At 43.9% G+C, this 19,474-nt stretch overlaps 1 protein-coding gene across 1 annotated transcript; it reads left to right on the top strand.

Annotated features, from left to right (window-relative positions):
• Nucleotides 1-13,788: 13,788 nt before the first annotated feature.
• FZD10 (frizzled class receptor 10) lies at nt 13,789-16,621 on the top strand. The gene has a single exon (XM_075322365.1). The coding sequence runs from the start codon at nt 14,026-14,028 to the stop codon at nt 15,775-15,777; it is 1,752 nt and encodes a 583-aa protein (XP_075178480.1). The 5' UTR covers nt 13,789-14,025; the 3' UTR covers nt 15,778-16,621.
• Nucleotides 16,622-19,474: the final 2,853 nt, after the last annotated feature.

The raw sequence follows: 19,474 nt of genomic DNA, 5'->3' as shown, positions 1-19,474 counted from the left end.
CCAAACCTGCATGAGGGGGCACTTTACACCCCCAAGACAACACCACAGAGTCCGCAGCCACGTAGCAAAGTGAGGGCCCATAGCTCACAGGAGGCAAGCAGCCGGAGTGATCTGGTCCAGGCTACAAGCAAACGGGCCAAAAAGAGAAGGGGAGAGAGGCACCAGCAACTTCCCTGGGCGACCCCAGCAGGGCTTCAAGCAGGGGTTACCCCAAAACACAACGGGCTAAGGAAGGCGAGTTGGTAGTCACCCTCACAAGTCAGCCTGAAGGACACCTGGTTCCAGCCTGGTTCATCCCAGCTACGCCCGGGTTACTCACCCTGCCATCATCAGTGAGTAAAACCCCTGAAAGACATTCTGCTTGTGCGTGTGAGTCATTCTGCGACTTGTAGTTCTACACACCTACACGGGACCCTGGGGCATGCCTCACTCTCAGGAGGCTATTACAACTGACTGCACCCACTATCGGCCCCAGGCACCCCTAACCTGCAGTGGCGGTCTCCACTGACCGCAATTCTGAGAGTGGCGTCACGCCAATCAAAATAGAGGATTTCCTACCTGTGACAAGATCCAGCCGCGTGGAGTCCCTGAAGGTAATGCACGGCTGCACCGACACCGCACCTCGGGGCCCCACACAGGGACATGGTCTGATCATACCACAGGTGCTGGGCAGGTTAGTACACAAATAGAGTATTACAGATAGAACAGCATGGGATCACAGCTGATTCTTTCTGTGAGGTAAAACATTTCTCTGCTGGATTCTAAAAAGTGTTTTACCTCAAAGAAAGAATTTGGCAGTACATTCAATCGGCGTCACAACCGTACACCACGTGTAACCACACCAACCCAGGACCTCCACATCCAGCATCTTCACCTCCAACATTGTCTCAGACCAGAAACCTGGAAACTTGCTGCAATAATCAGTTTGCTTAACCAAAGAATTTTTGTATAAACTGTCAGAAACCGTCTCAGACTGCAGTTATTCATCGTAACCGACTTGAGTGGGCAAATGCTCACAATCGATGGCGACTGGCAGGTTGAAGAGGTGTTCTCATCACGGATGAATCCCAATTTTTACTGTACACGGTAGATGGCGTATATGGCATCGTGTGGGTGAGCAGTTTGTTGATGTTAACTTTGTGAATCGAGTGGCCATTGTAGTGGTGGGGTTATGGTATGGGCAGACATATGTTATGTACAACGAACACAGGTGTATTTTATTGATGCCATTTTGAATCCACAGAGATACCGTGATGAGATCCTGAGGCTCATTGTTGTGCCATTAATCCATGACCATCACCTCATGTTGCAGCATGATAATGTATAGCCCCATATAGCAAGGATCTGTACATAATTCCTGGAAGCTGAAAACATCCCAGTTCTTGCATGGCCAGCATACTTAATGGACAAGTCACCCATTGAGTATGATTGGGATGCTCTGGATCGGCATATACAACACCATGCTCAAGTTCCTGCCAATATCCAGCAACTTTGCACAGCCACTGAAAAAGAGTGGCCCAACATTTCATAGACCACAATCAACAACCTGATCAACTCTATGCAAAGCAGATGTGTTGCACTGCATGAGGCAAATGGTGATCACATCAGATACTGACTGGTTTTCTGAGCCCACCGGACCCCCCCAATACTGTAAAACTGAACATTTTAGAGTTGCCTTTTGTGGTGGCCAGCCTAAGGCACACCTGTGCAATAACCATGCTGTCTAATCAGCATATTGATATGCCACATCTGTGAGGTTGATGGATTATCTTAATAAAGCAGAAGTGCTCACTAATAGATTTAGACAACTTTGAGAACAATATTTGAGAGAAAAAGGCCTTTTGTGAACATAGAAAAAGTCTATTGAGTCGGAGGCTCAGTGGTTAGCGCTGCAGATTTACAGCGCAGGGGTCCAGGGTTCAACTCCCACTAAGGACAACATCTGCAAGGAATTTGTATGTTCTCCCAGGGTTTGCGTGGGTTTCCGCCAGGTTCTCCGGTTTCCTCCCACACTCCAAAAATATTTAGATCTTATAGTTCAGCTCATAAAAAATGGGAGCAAACAATAAGTGTTGCGTTTATATATTTGTTCAGGGTAGATCTATATATACAGTATGTGTGTGGCGCCCCTGAGGCGTCAGGTACCACAGAGTATTGCACCCAGTAACAGGTGCGGCGCTAACCCGGGGTTCCTAGAAGACCAGTGCCGGTAAATACCATTCAAACACACATATCCATGCCCTTTTTCCCAGACTGGGTAACAGGCTAGAGACGGGCATGATGGATGGCCACCTGTTGGTCGGGACTTATCCAATCCGCTAGTCAGAAACTCGGGAGGGGGAGGGGCTAGTCAGTGCAGTTGACGGGAGACAGACATCTTGACATGGAGTTAGTCAGGCAGTCAGTCAAAAGTTGATGTTCAGACAGAAAGTGTAAAGTGGCTTGTTGGGCTCAAGGCGTACGGTCGCCAGGGAGATTACGGTGTGAGTACTCACGGGACCGAGCACTGGCGGGGTACAGAGCCCTAGTTCAGGAAGTTGCTTCAAGCTCACCTGATAATTCTGCCCGGTGAGAGAATTATCAGGGTTTCTCACCAACGTTAGTGTCCGGGCCACAGCAGCAAAGAGGGAACCCGGGAACGGAGACAAAGGTCCACCCCAAGAGAGGTTCAAGCTGCCTGCCATATGGGTCAGGACTGTGACAAAAGGAGGGGACCCCAGAATGCTTCAGGCTACGGGGACCCACCAGCTACAGACGGGTGCATGGAAGTAAAGCTCACCAGGTCACGGCTCACATTGGTAGAGACCAGCACCAGCCAGGTTGCAGCTCCTCAGAACCAGTGAGAAAAGAACAAGTTAAACCGCAGCGCCTGTGTTGCCTGAATTCCTCCTACACCTCTGCATCACCAACTTTCACCATACTAAAACCACCATCATTCTCCCCTGGGGCTTAGCTCTACTTGAGGAGGGCCATAACATCCAAACTGCTCAATACCACCAGTCCCAGCAGTGAGAGACTTTGCAGCGGCAGCTTTCCCCATATAGCCGCATATCACAAGTGGCGTCATGAAAAACATTTCATTTTTATTTTCCCTTTTATGTTCCCTTTTTATTAAGCGACCCCCAGGGTCACGAAACCGGGCGCCGGCCACCCGTGACATGTACCCGTGACATGTCCCCATGATTCAAGGCCCGGGACCGAGTACCCCAAGGCCCTGAGGTACGTCATATGCAAATATATTCAATGTGTGTGTATACATAATATATATACACACAAAAGTGAATAGAACACACCTCACATTTTTGCAAATATTTTATTATATTTTTGCATGGCACAACACTGAAGATATGACCCTTTAATACAATGTAAAGTGTGGCGCCCCTGACCTGGTACTGCACCCATGCTGGGTCAGCACAATACAGGTAATCCTAAAGGTTGACTAGGGTGTGGACACACAGACACTAGTAACCAGGGCACACACACACGCAGCTTAGAGGAGACCCCTGGGCAGACCCAGGGATGGGGCGTGGACCTCGCATCCCAGCTAGTGGTGGGTGGTGGGCCTGGAGACGAGAAGTTGTGCAGAGGCAGCCGAAGGAGTAGGAGTGGAGGAGCCATGCCTGTGGCCAGAAGATTCCCAGCACGTGGAGACCCTGAAGAGACCTGAAGGTAATGCAGGACTCCACATAAAGTAGTAAGTGTACAACTTGTATAACAAGCCATGGAGTTCACTAAAGCTTCACTGAGCCACTGGAATCCTCTTCCACTCCTCTATGAACTGGTGGATGTTAGAGACCTTGTGCTCCTCCACCTTCCGTTAGAGGATACCCCACAGATGGTCAATAAGGGTTTAGGTCTAGAGACATGACACTCCCACTACCATGCTTGACATACTTGTCTTCGTACGACCTATCTATTTGCCGCCACAGATGCTTGACACCATCTAAATCAAATAAGTTCATCTTGGTCTCATCAGACCTACAGGACATGGTTGCAGTAATCCAAGTCCTTAATCTGACTGTCTTTAGCAAAAAGTTTGCAGGCTTTCTTGTGCATCATCTTTAGAAGAGGCTTTCTCTCGGTTTCATGTGACACTAATGAGTCACATGAAACCAAGGAGGGAAAATGGCTGATTGGGCACAATTTGGCCATTTTCACTTAGGGATGTACTCACTTTTGTTTCCAGCGGTGTAGGCATTAATGACTGTGTGTTGAGTTATTTAGAGAACACACCAAATTTCCACTGTTATACAAGCAGTACACTGACTACTTTACATTGTATCAAAGTGTGATGTCCTCAGTGTTATCCCATGAAAAGATATAAAATATTTACAAAAATGGGAGGGGTGTACTCACTTTTGTGTTGTTATGTGACCAAAAGGGGTGGGGCCTCAGCCAACAGAAAAATGTTGCTTCCCGATATCAGCTTTGTTGAGGCCGCACCATTACTGGTCACATGGGTATGACCTCACCACAGGTCCTGCAAGCCAAAGTAAATCGATTGTATAATACTTATGCTATTTCCAACAGGGGGAGGGGATAACTCTAAATACCCCCCCAGATATTATCTGCTCCTCAGCTGCTGTCACTCAACAAGCTGCTGATTTTATAAACTTTACTTTCTTGGATTTCAAAACGTAAACATCCGAGCTGCCCACTAAAGCTATATAGAGAATCAGCCTGATAGTGCCAGTATAGCACTGGCTTTAGGTTATATATGAAAATCCTGGTGATTGGTTCCCTTTAAAGAAAGCTCCATACATATTCTCTTCACGCATCTTAAAACTCTTGTAATGTTAACTGAGAATTAAACATCTTCAGTTTTATGCCCATGGCCGTCATCGAAACATGAGAAGCAATGTTGAGCACCTAGTGACCCAATAATCAGCAAAGCAGAGATAATTGTTATTTAATCTGATCATTACAGCATTGACATGGAGAGGTTCACTAACCACTGTACATTTACGGCGGATCCGGTAACCTGGGGAATAGATACCGCTATTTGTTTAGTAACAAAACACCATCTTGTGCCAATCGCCAAACAATATTTTTCCCAACTTTGACAGTTTTCATTAACTTGTAACTTTAAGGAACTATGATTTACTTTTTTCTAATGTTGAAGTGTCAACATCTCTTCCCCAGGGAGCTGGGTGTTTGGTGGTGATCTGGTGGAGCCATGTAAAGCATATGGCCTGTAAGTCACACTGAACAAACAGTGTCTCCGATCCATAACTGAAGCATTGGAGGAGTTCCTTACTGTCTGCGCCCTGCCTGCCTGGGATCTGGGAGCATTACACGCTGCCGCTGTATTATGTCTACAAAATATTTAGCTATGGTTTAAATTTTTACATTCGCCATTAAATATTCAGTTTGTAAAATATGTCTCTCATTGAGAGTTATGTGTTCAGGGCCTAGAGGTATAAACAATTAATGGCACTTCTTCAAATATTTATGAGTGGGAGAGAGTGCATCTTCCTTCTAAGATGCGGCAATGGTTTGCTATTAGAAAATCCTGTTTAATTACAAAGTTTCATTAAAAAAATAAAATCCCCACACTGGAAGTGTATAAGGTCTAATAAGATTTCCCATTAATTTAAACATATCGCTATTCCCACAACGAAGCAAATGCTTTCTTTCTCCTCTTTCATCCGTGCTTAAATATGTAAATAAAATGTCCAAAGTCATTCTTCAAAGAAGACAAAAGACATACTAAAGGCAACCATAAAATTCCTCCCGATTCTCCATAACATTTGCCAGAGGGGGGTGGCATGCTGCATCCAAGCCTAGCAGCGGGGAGTCAGGCTACTCCAAGGAGAAGCTCATCTTAAATCCCACACGCAGGGAAGCCTTTCTGCCTGATCTCTAAGCCCCCTCTTCTCTATGAGGTACACAGGTCTTCCTCCATTGCTTGTTTCTACACTACTTTTATTTAGTCTTAGAAAAGGAACAATACATAGACAGATAGAGAGATAGATAGATAATGTATGTGTATACACATATATATCTCTGTGTGTGTATGTGTATATATATGTATATATATATATATATATATAAAAACAAAAAAACAACGGTAAAGCAATAACGTGAGCAATCCAGTATGCTGTTAAAAATTCCAGATTCTGGACCGTGAAGAAGGCGGGTTTTACCGCTAAAACGCGTAGTCCTATCTGCGCTACTTTCCTGCATTAATGCTGTTCTGAACTGCTTAGACCATTGTCTTTTTATAGATTTACAAATAAAGCAAAAGAATTTTTAACAGCATCCTGGATTGCTCACGTTATTGCTGGACATTGCTTTGCTTTGAACGGACTCCTACATCCTGATCCGGGCACAATGGAGTTAACCAGGTCAGCTGAGGTTCCAGGTGATTCACTCGAGTGAGCTGGTCTACACTGTTTGACATATATATATATATATATTTTGAGTTTTGGCTTGGGCCGTGAAGAAGGCAGTTTATACCGCCGAAACGCGTTGTCCGTAACACACTATTTCCTGCAACTTATTATTTACAGCTTTGTTATATTTTTTAATTTTTCTACCAATAAATGCATAGTTTTATGCCAACTGGACCTCTTGATATTTGCTGGATCCCTTTTCCTTTTCCACATTGTTCAAGACCTACTCCCAGTCTGGATCCATGCAATATTTAGAATAACAGATATGTATATATAGTCATAGACTAGAGCTGTATGCTATTATTTTAAGAAACTATAAAGAAAACAACAAAAAAGATAACACACATACAGTATATCATAGAAGCGAGTAACACCCCCTAACATTTTGGTACATTTTTTATTCTATCTTTTCATGGGACAACACTGAAGATATGACACTTTGATACAATGGAAAGTAGTCAGTGTACAGCTTGTATAGCAGTGTAAATTTGGTGTACCCTCTAAATAACTCAACACACAGCCATTAATGTGTAAACCACTGGCAACAAAAGTGAGTACACCCCTAAGTGAAAATGGACAAATTGGGCCCAATTAGCCATTTTCCCTCCTCGTTGTCATGTGACTCATTAGTGTTACAAGGTCTCAGGTGTGAATGGGGAAGCGGGTGTGGTAAATTTGGTGCTATCACTCTCACACAATCTCGCATACTGGTCACTGGAAGTTCAACATGGTACCTCATGGCAAAGAATTCTCTGAGGATGTGAACAAAAGAATTGTTGCTCTACATAAAGATGGCCTAGGCTATAAGAAAATTGATAATACTCTGTAACTGAGCTGCAGAACGTTGACCAAGACCGTACACCGGTTTACCAAGACAGATTACATTCAGAACAGGCTTCACCATGGTCAACCAAAGACGTTGAGTGCACATGCTCAGCGTCATGTCCAGAGGTTGTCTTTCCAACACAGATGTATGACTGCTGCCAGCATCGCTGCAGAGGTTAGAGGAGTGGGTGTCAGCCTGTCAGTACTCAGACCATGCGCCACAAACTGCATCAAATTGGTCTGCATGACTGTTGTCCCAGAAGGAAGCCTCTTCTAAAGATCATGCACAAAATCTGCAAACTGAAGACAAGGAGACTAAGGACATGGATTACTGGAACCATGTCCTGTTATCTGCCGAGACCAAGGTAAACTTTTATTTATTTCAGATGGTGATGAACAGATGAAGACACCAGAAGGTGAGTATAAGACAGAGTTGACGGGACTAAAGCCCTTAATAGACAAGGCAAAATAGCACATAAAATCACAATATCATTCGAAACAGAGTGGCATTCGCAGTGTGTAATAGTTGCTAGTTATCTTAATATTGTTCGATTCTCACGGAACCAGATCTTTAACTTGCTTACAAAATGATCGCTTGTGAGCATAAAATGTATCCATGTAATAAGTCGCTACAAGGTGTAATAATGTTGTTATAAATGACTAGCGACTTTCCAGTGATCTTTCGAGCTAACATTTCTTTGTGTAATAATGATCTTTTACACAAGATAACAGTGCGATAAATATTCACTCCTCAATCCCTATCATTAAAGAATGTTCCTGTCTAATAGGGACTTTCTTTTTAAAGCACCACTCCAGCTGTGAAATAAAAAAATACCACAGGAGTGGCGCTTTAAAGATAAGCTGATGGACCCTTTTATATACCTCTCCTGACCCTGTTCAGACATGTGTATGGGGTCGTCAGGTGAGATACAGCCCACAGCTATCTAATGGGTATGACCAGTCTTAATCCTGTAGAAGTTCTTCATGGCATCCTTTGATCTTGGAAATGATTTGTTTACCGGTAAATATCCATTCTAAGAACTTTACGTGTCTGCTTCCTGAAATACAGATATATAACATCACTGACATTACATAGTATAACGACCTGTAACCTGGGTGCCTAAGATTTACTTTTAGGGACCGAGTTGTGGCTCCATTTTGCTCCCTTTACATAACCTTACATTACATAATGATTGTTGTACGTATACCCTCTTTCACTTGTAAAGCGCCATGGAATAAATGGCGCTATAATAATAAATAATAATAATAACCTGCCTGGATTCAGTCTACAACTTGGGAAAGTTTATTGCAGTAAGCTATGGGCGTAGATATGGCTAAGAATTCTTCCTTTAATGTGTGTATTATCTTGAAGGTGCTATATAAGTGGGTATGTGTCCTCTGAATCAAAGTGACCTGTGTTAGATTGAGAGATAATTGAGATAATGAGATGAGATTACTTTGACTACAAATAGGAGGCTTTGAAGCCTGATGTCCCAGTGATGGGGCTGATAAGGGTCTGGTCTGCTCCTGGCCAGGGCAGGGGCTTCACTGCTATCAAGATGAACATTGTCAGCATCCCCCCTGCTTCACAGGCAAACAGAAGCTCAGTAGATTGCAGTCCACCCTTAACATCATCTAGGACACTGGCTTTATCAGGAGAAAGTAACAGCTTTCTTCCTTGAAGGAGTAATCTGTGGAGGACCAGCTTTTGTCATATGATCAGCCTGTATTATAATGTGGCCCCCGTTATTCAATGTGCTCTGTGGGGCTGAGAAACTTCCACTGGGAGCTTTCTATAGATGATACGTGATAGATGATGCCACCTTCAGAGATGGGTCAGCAGGGCAATTAAACCACTATCCCACAATGTGCCCTGCTGGCTCCACCGCAACACTTCATTCTTTATGAATAGATTTCAGGAATGTCAATTGACAAAGAGCAATGGCCAAAAGAAATGAATACCGGCAACATTCTGATTTCATCTTTTATTTTTTTTATTAGCAGGACACTAGTGCTAAATAAGTCCCATAAATAATCAATGAGAGCTTATCTTGCCCTTGTGATCAGTAAATGTGCAGTATCTGTGCTCATTCAGGAATGACAGCATATGACGGCACATAATACCGCAGTCGGTGGTTCAAATAAAAAAGGGATTTTTTCTTACATATGTTTTTCCTTACAAAAAACCTCACACATGAAGCCACAACTTATACTCTGTACCGCAATGGTGGAGAAGGCCTTTCATGCCAACAGTAGGCGGCTATATCATGTGCGTGTTCACTATCATTATGGCGTTCACAGGTCTTATCACTGCTCTCTGCCCCACTCTGTGAGATCACCGGTGCTGAGCGGGCGTGCTCGCCACTGCCCGTTACTCTATGGGGTGTCTGAGTTTAGAAATACTCCAGTTTCCCATTGACTTCCATTATACTCGGTACTCTATTCGCGTCCGAGAGCAATGGAGAGCGCGCCCGCTCAGCAATAGAAAGCACCTTTCTAAAGGTGTATGTGGCTTTATAGAAAGGTGTATTTTGGCTGAATAGCAAAGCATAGATGCCACTCAGAACTCTAGGAAAGCTGGGTGAATTGCAATATGGCCACTCCTGCAGCTTATATTGAGTCTGTTACTGGGTTTCCTGTAGTCCTGAACTGCAAATCTGCCTAAACAATCAGCTAAATGGAACATACAGTATATAACTGGGAGGCACTTGTGTCAATTGTTACTAATTTATCATGGAGTAACTCATGATCTTTTAGCTTGCTTATAAATCATTGTTTAGGGCAGAACATTGTCTATGTGCACGTAGTGTAGTGTGCATGGTAATATACTCACCCACCGCCGGCATCCCCGAGATTTAACACGCCACTCTTCTTCTGGATGACATTACCACTTTTCAGACTATCCGGGTCACACTGTGCTTTGTGGGAGCCAGAAGAGGCTTTTACACTATAAGCCTATGGAGCACTAGAATGGGACTTTATAAGTAGAGATGAGTGGACCGACCTTTAAATTAAGTTTGGTTTGGGACCCGGACTTGACTTGAACCCCAATGGACGTCACTGATTGGGCACTTTGGGTCCCCGCCCACGTCCAGCCAGCAATAAACAGAACACTTCATTTTTTGGGGGTTTGTTACACACTACATCCGATCACCCTGTTGTTACCCCCAGTGCTAGCCGCTCAAACACTGCACGTGACTCACACATGGCTGAACACCGAGGGTACCTGAGCACAGCGATGCTCGCTACAGTGGTATTTGTACGTAAAGCACCCGAACACCGAACCCGAACTCTGTACTTTACAAAACGTCTGAACACCGAACCTCGAGTTCGCTCATCTCTATTTATACTCTTAAGGCCACTTTACATGCAGCAACATTGCTAGCGATATCGCTGGTGAAAGCACCCACCCCCATCGGTTGTGCGTCACGGGCAAATCGCTGCCTGTGGCGTACAATGTCGCTAGGCCCCGTCACATGGACTTACCTTCCCTGTGACGTCGCTGTGGCCAGCGAACCGCATCCTTTCTAAGGGGGCCCTCCGTGCGGCATCACAGCGACGTCACACGGCAGCCGTCCAATTGAAGCGGAGGGGCAGAGAGCAGCCACTGGAAAGTGAAGCCCACCTCGTTGCCGGAGGACGCAGGTACGGTGCTGTTTGTCGTTCCTGGGGGGTCACATGTAGCCATGTGTGCTGCCTCAGGAACGACGAACAACCTGCGTCCTGCACCAGCAACGATAATCGGGAAAGGAACGACACATCAACGATCAAGTGAGTAATTTTGATCATTAGTGGTCGTTCGTACGTTTCACACGCAACGACGTCGCTAATGAGGCCAGATGTGCGTCACGAATTCCGTGACCCCAACGACATCTCGTTAGCGATGTCGTTGCGTGTAAAGCAGCCTTTAAGCTATGTTCAAACAGTGCGTTTTTGCTGCTTTTTTGACGAATGAAACTAACTTTATTTAAAAATATACTGTACACAAAGGACACACCAAAAACGCAATAAAAAAAAAGAACCAAAAAACACAGCAAAAAGGTAGTAAAAAAGCAACAAAAATGCAACATGTGAACATAGCATTACATTGTAAAAAAATGTTCCTGGACGTGGACATGTGCTGCAGAGGACAATGGCAGTCTATGTCCACAATACAATCTATTACTGATCGATGTGTGCGCCTCGTAAGCACCGCTGACCGGTGTAAACAGACTATTATTCACGTAGCCGAGTTTCGAGCACAGGTTATAGTGTAAATCAGCCCTAAACCAGAGAAAACAGCACTTCACACTATACGCTCTTAGGACAGCTCGGTCCCAATAATCATACAGTGTAAATGAATCATTAGACACCGGCTAAAATAACATCACCCAATAATTGTCAGGCCGTACATTCAATTATAGCAAGGCATTTTCACACCATAATTACACACATTGTCCCATATTTCCTGAGGTTGCTGTGGCTATTTTCTGGGGCACTTGATGCCAGTTTTAAAGGGTTTTCTTAGACAAATTTATTAATGTTTTGTAGCAAAAAGAATGACTCCGTGTGCTTGCTTGATGCACTGATCCCGCAGATCAATAGTGGGTGTGGCCACCCAAGTGGAATGGACAAATAACGCCATATTCCCTAACGCCGTCTGCATAGTAATAATAGATGGCACAAGAGAAAAACTTGAAGAACACTGTGATAAAATATGGTGCATTTTTAGGCAGCCTGGACTATATGTACCCTGTCTATTAGGCTATGTTCACACACTGCGTTTTTTACCTGCGTTTTGGGTCCGTTTTGGGTCCGTTTTTGCTGCAGAAATTTCTTGAGAAATTCTTGTAACCTTTCTGCAGACATTCCCCAGCAAAACCTATGGCAAAAAAAATTAGCTGTGCACACACTGCGTTTTTTTCTTAAGAAAATTCTTTCAGTAGATTTTCTTAAGAAAAAGAATGAGCATGTCACTTCTTTTCTGCAGCTAACTGCGTTTTTTGCCATAGATAATTGGCACAATAACGCAGGGAGCAACCAGCGGTAAAAACGGACCTAAAACGGACCTAAAACGGACCTAAAACGGACCTAAAACGGACCTAAAACGGACCTAAAACGCAGGTGCGTTTTTGGTGCGTTTTTTAACACAGGTGCACTCTTAAGAAATTTCTTAAGAAATTTCTTAAGAAAAATCATTTTTCTAGTGTGAACATAGCCTTAGACAGTTTAGTAACTGTGGGTCACCGTCTTTGATTTTACAACATATTTTATAGATTATGAGGACTTTAATGTGGTTTTCCAGTGAACACAGGTCATCACGGATCCAGACCGGGGCATGTTCATCTCCATTAGGGTGGGCTCACACGAGTGTGAAAATCGGACGAGTGCAATGCGAGAAAATCTCGCTTTACACTCTGACCAATGTTAGTCAATGAGAGAGAGCAGTTGGTGAGCTTTTCTCGCATCCAGATTCTGGATGCGAGAAAAGTAGCAGCATGGTGCATTTTCATCCGTAAAACAGCTGAGAATCGCCAATGCAAGTCAATGGGTGCGAGGAAAGAACGGAAGTTACACAGACGGTACACGGACCATCCTAGTGACATCCGTTTTTTCTAAATAGAATCCTATGAAGTAGCACAGAACACTGTAAATGCTCCTGTATATGACTGTGAGTAACAGCTGCTGAAAAAACGGATTGCACACTGACAGCACACTGACAGCACACTGACAACACACTGACAGCACGCGGATGAAAAGTGAGAAAAAAATTGTCCTATGCTCGCAAACGAGAATTGGACCGTTTTTTTCATACGTTCATGTGAGTCCAGCCTTAGAGTGGAGCCGCAATGCGCTTACTCGATGGCTGCTCCAGTCACTTCCTATGTGGAGAATGAATGACGTGGCAATCGGGCGTCTGACCTGCTGCGCCCTTTTAGTAACAAGAATAAAAGTTTCCCATTAGGAATAAAAATTCCCAGATGTGCCGGTTGGTGCAAATCCCAATGGTTGGACTCTAATCCGCAAGTGATCACCAATTTTCCAAATTTTTCACCGGACAACCCCTCTAATTTCCCTGCATGAAATATCAGCACATCTGTGTATTCATTATTTCCCCAAATGATTCACACATCAGAGAAGAGTATGAGCCTAGGACTGAGGGATCATCTGGAAGCAAAGACGATTTATAGCCCATGTAACCGGTTTCTGGAGCTGGCAATAAACTGGACGTCTTTGTTGAGTCCACTATTCCAAATAAAGAATAAAATAGGATGAAAAGCCAAGTGCTGTGTGCCTAATAAGCTGCCCCCTCACTTCCTACCTGCACTGCACAGCAGAGGACTGTGTAGACACATGGAGAACTTCCCCGGGGAGGGAGGGTGCAGGGAAAGTGTGGGAGAGCGGCTCTGGCTGTGCGGGGGTCCTGCCTGAAGACCCATTGCTAAGTAATCAACGTGTCAGCTTCACCTTTCTTATGCAAAGTAGGTGTCGTATACGAGGAGGATCTCCAACAGGTTTTTTTTCATCCTGGGACACAGCCCCCAAAACAGCTGCTGGGGCTGCAGAAAGAAGAGTGAGGAGGAGGAGGAGGAGTGTCTGCAGAGCAGGGAAGTATTCACTAGCTTGTGACACCAGAGAGGAGAGAACAGTCCAGGCAGAGGGACATGTGCGAGGAGGAGATCCTGCCACTGCTGGGGGCACGCTGACCTCCGCCTGCAACTTCTGCAGAACCTCTTGGCTGCCACCTGCTCTCCTAGGACTGGACATTAGTTATGCAGCTCTGAGCATCCCAGCCTGTGACTAACTCTTCCTCTGAGCTGCAGGCATGGATATCACAGCTCGGCTCTCCCGATCTTCTCTGCTGCTGCTGCTTGGAATATGCCTCTGCTCAGGGATTAGCTCCATCGACACAGACCGGACTGGTGATGGCAAGTGTCAAGCTATAGAGATCCCTATGTGCAAGGACATCGGCTACAACATGACCAGGATGCCCAACCTGATGGGGCATGAGAACCAGAGGGAGGCAGCCATCCAGCTCCATGAGTTTGCTCCCCTGGTAGAGTACGGCTGTCACAGCCACCTGAAGTTCTTCCTGTGCTCTCTGTATGCTCCTATGTGCACCGAGCAGGTGTCCACCCCAATCCCAGCCTGTAGGGTCATGTGTGAGCAGGCAAGACTCAAGTGCTCCCCGATCATGGAACAATTTAACTTCAAGTGGCCAGACTCTCTGGATTGTAGCAAACTCCCAAACAAAAACGACCCAAACTACCTGTGTATGGAGGCCCCCAACAATGGATCTGATGAAGCCCCCAGAGGATCTAGCATGCTGCCTCCAATATTCAGGCCACAGAGACCCAGCAATGGTGTGGACCCTCCGCCTAAAGATGTTCCAAGCAGAACAACTTGTGAGAACTCAGGAAAGTTCCACCATGTGGAGAAAAGTGCTTCTTGTGCTCCCCTATGCATCTCTGGAGTAGATGTCTACTGGAGCAAGGATGACAAGAAGTTTGCCTTTATCTGGATTGCTATTTGGTCTATCTTATGCTTCTTCTCCAGTGCTTTTACTGTGTTAACCTTTCTAATTGATCCTCAGCGCTTCAAGTATCCTGAGAGGCCTATTATATTTTTATCCATGTGCTACTGTGTGTATTCTATAGGTTACATCATCCGACTGTTTGCTGGAGCGGACAGTATAGCTTGTGATAGAGACAGTGGGCAACTGTATGTCATCCAGGAGGGTCTGGAGAGCACTGGCTGCACCATTGTGTTCCTCATCCTCTACTACTTTGGTATGGCCAGCTCCTTGTGGTGGGTGATTCTGACATTGACTTGGTTCTTGGCTGCAGGGAAAAAATGGGGACATGAAGCTATTGAGGCCAACAGTAGCTATTTCCATTTGGCTGCCTGGGCTATCCCAGCTGTGAAGACCATCATGATCTTGGTAATGAGAAGAGTAGCTGGTGATGAGCTCACAGGGGTTTGTTATGTTGGCAGCATGGATGTCAATGCTTTGACGGGCTTTGTGCTCATTCCCTTAGCTTGCTACCTCATCATTGGCACTTCTTTTATTCTCTCTGGATTTGTGGCTCTTTTCCACATTAGGAGAGTCATGAAAACCGGAGGAGAAAACACTGACAAGCTGGAAAAACTCATGGTCAGGATTGGGGTCTTTTCTGTCCTGTACACAGTCCCTGCCACTTGCGTCATCGCTTGCTATTTCTACGAGCGACTTAACATGGACTACTGGAAAATACTAGCCACGCAAGATAAGTGTAAATTTAACAGTCAGACTAACCTCCTGGATTGTACAATGACAAACTCTATTCCAGCTGTCGAGATTTTTATGGTAAAAATATTTATGTTACTAGTTGTGGGCATAACCAGCGGCATGTGGATATGGACTTCTAAGACCTTACAGTCGTGGCAAAGTGTTTTCAGCAAAAGGTTAAAGAAAAGGAGCAGGAGAAAACCTGCAAGTGTCATCACAAGTACCGGAATCTACAAAAAGACTCAGCAACCACAAAAACTTCACCATGGAAAGTATGAATCAGCCTTACAGCCCCCCACGTGTGTATGAGAAGGGGCTTCCTACATGCGCCAACCCAACATGTTTCATTAATCACCACAATTCAGCAAGCCAAGGTAAACCAGTAAATTGTGGTCCATGTGCCCATTGGGGAGATGACAAGCAGAGCAGGGACTATTACTAATACCTATGGCCAGGGTCCTAGGAATCCTGAGTGGTGTGACATTTACTGGACTAGTTATCTCAGAGAATACAAGCGGTTCCTGTACGTATGTGGGAACTCTACTAATAGCTACTGAAATGCTTGAAAATACAAATTAATTATTATTTTTGTATAATTCATATCTACTGGTTGAATAGATGTTAGTCATCACTGAAGACGTTGACCTCTTTACCCTTCTTGGCCCTCAAAAGGCAAACTGTTCCTCTAAAAGACATAACCATAGCGTTTAGTTCCGTCACTGGGAAATAATGTGCAATATTTATTTTTATTCCCACTAGTTTTAAAAAAGGGAGAAACGTGTACGTTTCTGCAAAGAGGGCAACAAAAGAGGTTCCTCGACAAAAGAACTGAGGCCTCTGTCCCTTTTAGTCCTACCCTGTGGCTTTTTAATGGAAATCAAGCCAAATGTTATACACGTTGGGACTGTTTGGTTAAAAAGGGAGATGGATCAATTCAAAGGGCTTATTGACTCTTTCTATTGTGAAACAAATTCTAGCCATGAATAGATCAAAAAGCACTAGATACCGCAAAGGGAAACTTTGTATGTTGTGTTGCTCTTTGCTATGTGAAATATGCACCATCTTTTTTTTTTTTTGCTGTACATATATAAATATATATATATTTGTAACATACAATTATTTTTCATGCTTTACTATTTTATTAAAAAAAAAATAAAATAAACATAATATTGTTCCTTAGCTCTGAGATGCTTTGCTGATATTTATTAATGTGATTCACTTTTTAGAACATTTTCCGAGATTATCGTGTACATGAGGGGTTAATGGCAGTTTCGGAAATTCCGCTTCGGATACAATAGGCGCAGCGCACTTTGAGGACAGTACCTTGATAACACATGACATGGATAGGCTTTTAAATACTTTATCTATTGTTATATTATATCTGCTTTCAAAGTCTGCAGATCATAAACCTGAGATTTGGATGACTTTCCAAACTCTGAAGTCTCTTCAAAGGATATCTCCAGTGTATTACAGGAAGATGAATAATCTGCTCTATGGTGTGGAACACAACAATTGGCTTTCAAAAGATACCGAGTTTCATTTAAATAGCTGAGTATAAAATCACTGGCGGCTCGGTGGTCCGCTACTGTTAGAGCTCCGATCCACCGTAGGTTTTTTTTATTCCATATTCCACATCCAATCAAATTCGTCCCGGTCACCAACGAAACTCACAATTGCATGTTGAGCGCATATACGCCAACTAAGGACAATGCAATATATAGTATCTCTTAGATCATGGGTCCCCAATTCCAGTCCTCAAGGGCCACCAACAGTGCATGTTTTTGGGATTTCCTTAGTATTGCACATGTGATAATTTAATCACCTGCACAGTTGATGATTCCAACACCCATGCAATGCTAGGGAAATCCTGAAAACATGCACTGTTGGCGGCCCTCGAGGACTGGAGTTGGGGAACCCTGTCTTAGATTATAATTAGTGATGGGCGAATAGTCAAATATTCCGGTTTGGATTCTGCTATCCGAGTACTATTCCAGTATTTGTCAATATTCGGGTTCGGATTCTGCTAACCCAGTACTATTCCAGACTTCGTAACTATTAACGAATCTAATGCAAGTCAAGCATTTTTCTGGGTAATCTTCAAAAAAAAGGCTTGGGTTCCCCATTGGCTTGCATTAGATTCATTAATCGGGACGAATAGTGTAATAGTACTCGGATAGCATAATCCGGACCGGAATATTTAAGTATTTGCCCATCTCTAATTATGATAGAAAGTGGGAAGAAGAACATACAAACTCTTTTGAGATGTTACCCAAGTTGGACTTCCACGCAGAATATCAATATCTTATTACATAGTTATTTTCTTAATAATTACAATGCACCATGGCTGATGTGGATATAAAAGTTAAATGCCAGAGGCGGACATATCATTGGTGCAACCCCAAGAGGTCAGGGGGGCCATTTCTACCTCCAAAGCAGGTGCAATTGTTCATCATGATGAGATATTGGACTGCATAGGTCCCATATACTGTTTTTGCACAGGAACCTTCTTGTGTCTGTGTTCACCAGTGACATTTTTTGTTTTTTTATTCAGTAATAATGCAGCACAAAGTCTTATAAAACTTTTAAATGAGATTTAGCAGACTATTATGAAAGGCGTTATTACTGTTCTTGTAAAACTATCCTGCACCCAGACATCAGGGTGAGGTGTGGGACGTTGGGAGTGGCGCTGGAGACATCATACTTCCCCAGCAGGTTGGCCCAAGGACGTGATATATAGATCATCTAACCTGTAACATGCCGTCCTGTGCCACAGTGCCTGGGGTATAACAAGTACCGGCCTCCCTCCCCCATTGTAGTGTATTAAGTGAAAGAATGCTGTGAGTTGGTAAGATCACCAATGTTTTGTGTGCCGCTCTGGAACTTCCAACAGATAATCCTGTTATAGTTTATCCTGGTGGAAGCAGAGGAGGCTATTTTCTGAGCCTGAAATGTTCAAAGACAAGTTTCTATACAAGGCCAGACTCTTAAATCACGGATTCTTCTATTCAATTTATTAGATCCTCTCACACAGGTCTAGGAGTGACTCTCCAGCTGTTTTAGGACTACAAGTGGGAATGTCCAGGCATGCTGTGATTTGTAGTTCTTAAGGTAAAAGGAGTTGTAGTTCTTAAGGATTGTAAAATCCACTCTAAAGACAATATAGGATGTTTCCTGACTTTTATCTAAGGACATTACCATTTAAAGGGAATCTGTCACCACGTTTTTGCCCCTTAATCTGAGAGCACCATAATATAGAGACGGGGATCCTGATTCCAGCAATGTATCACTTACTGAGCTGCTTAGTGTAGTTTTAATAAAATCACTAATTCATCAGCAGAAGATTATCATTACAAAACTACTTGGCGTGCTGCCAGTTAGTCCAGCATTCAAATAACTGCTAGATCTGCACGATGGCTCAGTGGTTAGCACTGTAGTCTTGTAGTGCTGGGGTCCTGGGTTCAAATCCCACCAAGGACACCATCTGCAAGGAGTTTGTATGTTCTCCCCGTGTTTGCGTGGGTTTCCTCCGGGTACTCCGGTTTCCTCCCAAACTCCAAAGACATACACCTAGGGACTCTAGATTGTGAGCCCCAATGGGGACAGTGTTGCCAATGTATGGAAATCGCTGTGGAATTAATAGCGCTATATAAATGAATAAAATTATTATTATCTGCAGCAGAGAAAACAGTGATTCTATCAAAATGACAGCAAGTAGCTCAGTAAGTGATACTTCATTGGAATCAGGATCTCTGTCTCTACATTATGCTGCTCTCAGATGAGGGAGCAAAAACCTGGTGACAGATTCCCTTTAAAGAACTCTCAATCCATTAGAAAAATTCTGGGTATAGCCACCATAATCCGCTTCCATGTCCGCACTGAAGAGTAAGCAAATTGTATTTGATGTGGATTCTGAAGTGGATCCAGTATAAAATCCAAGTCAAAAACACTCTGTGAGAACTGAGTATATTTGCATACATCAAATTTGCTTCTGAAATGTCTATAACTG

The sequence above is a fragment of the Anomaloglossus baeobatrachus genome, chromosome 1 (assembly GCF_048569485.1).
Source record: "Anomaloglossus baeobatrachus isolate aAnoBae1 chromosome 1, aAnoBae1.hap1, whole genome shotgun sequence".
NCBI classification, from domain to species: domain Eukaryota; kingdom Metazoa; phylum Chordata; class Amphibia; order Anura; family Aromobatidae; genus Anomaloglossus; species Anomaloglossus baeobatrachus.
Note: the sequence above shows the minus strand (reverse complement) of the source record. Positions and strands in the feature narration are given on the sequence as shown.

Bases quoted from the DNA above. Each gene is read 5' to 3' on its own strand.
- FZD10 (XM_075322365.1), top strand. From the start codon at position 14,026: ATGGATATCACAGCTCGGCTCTCCCGATCTTCTCTGCTGCTGCTGCTT.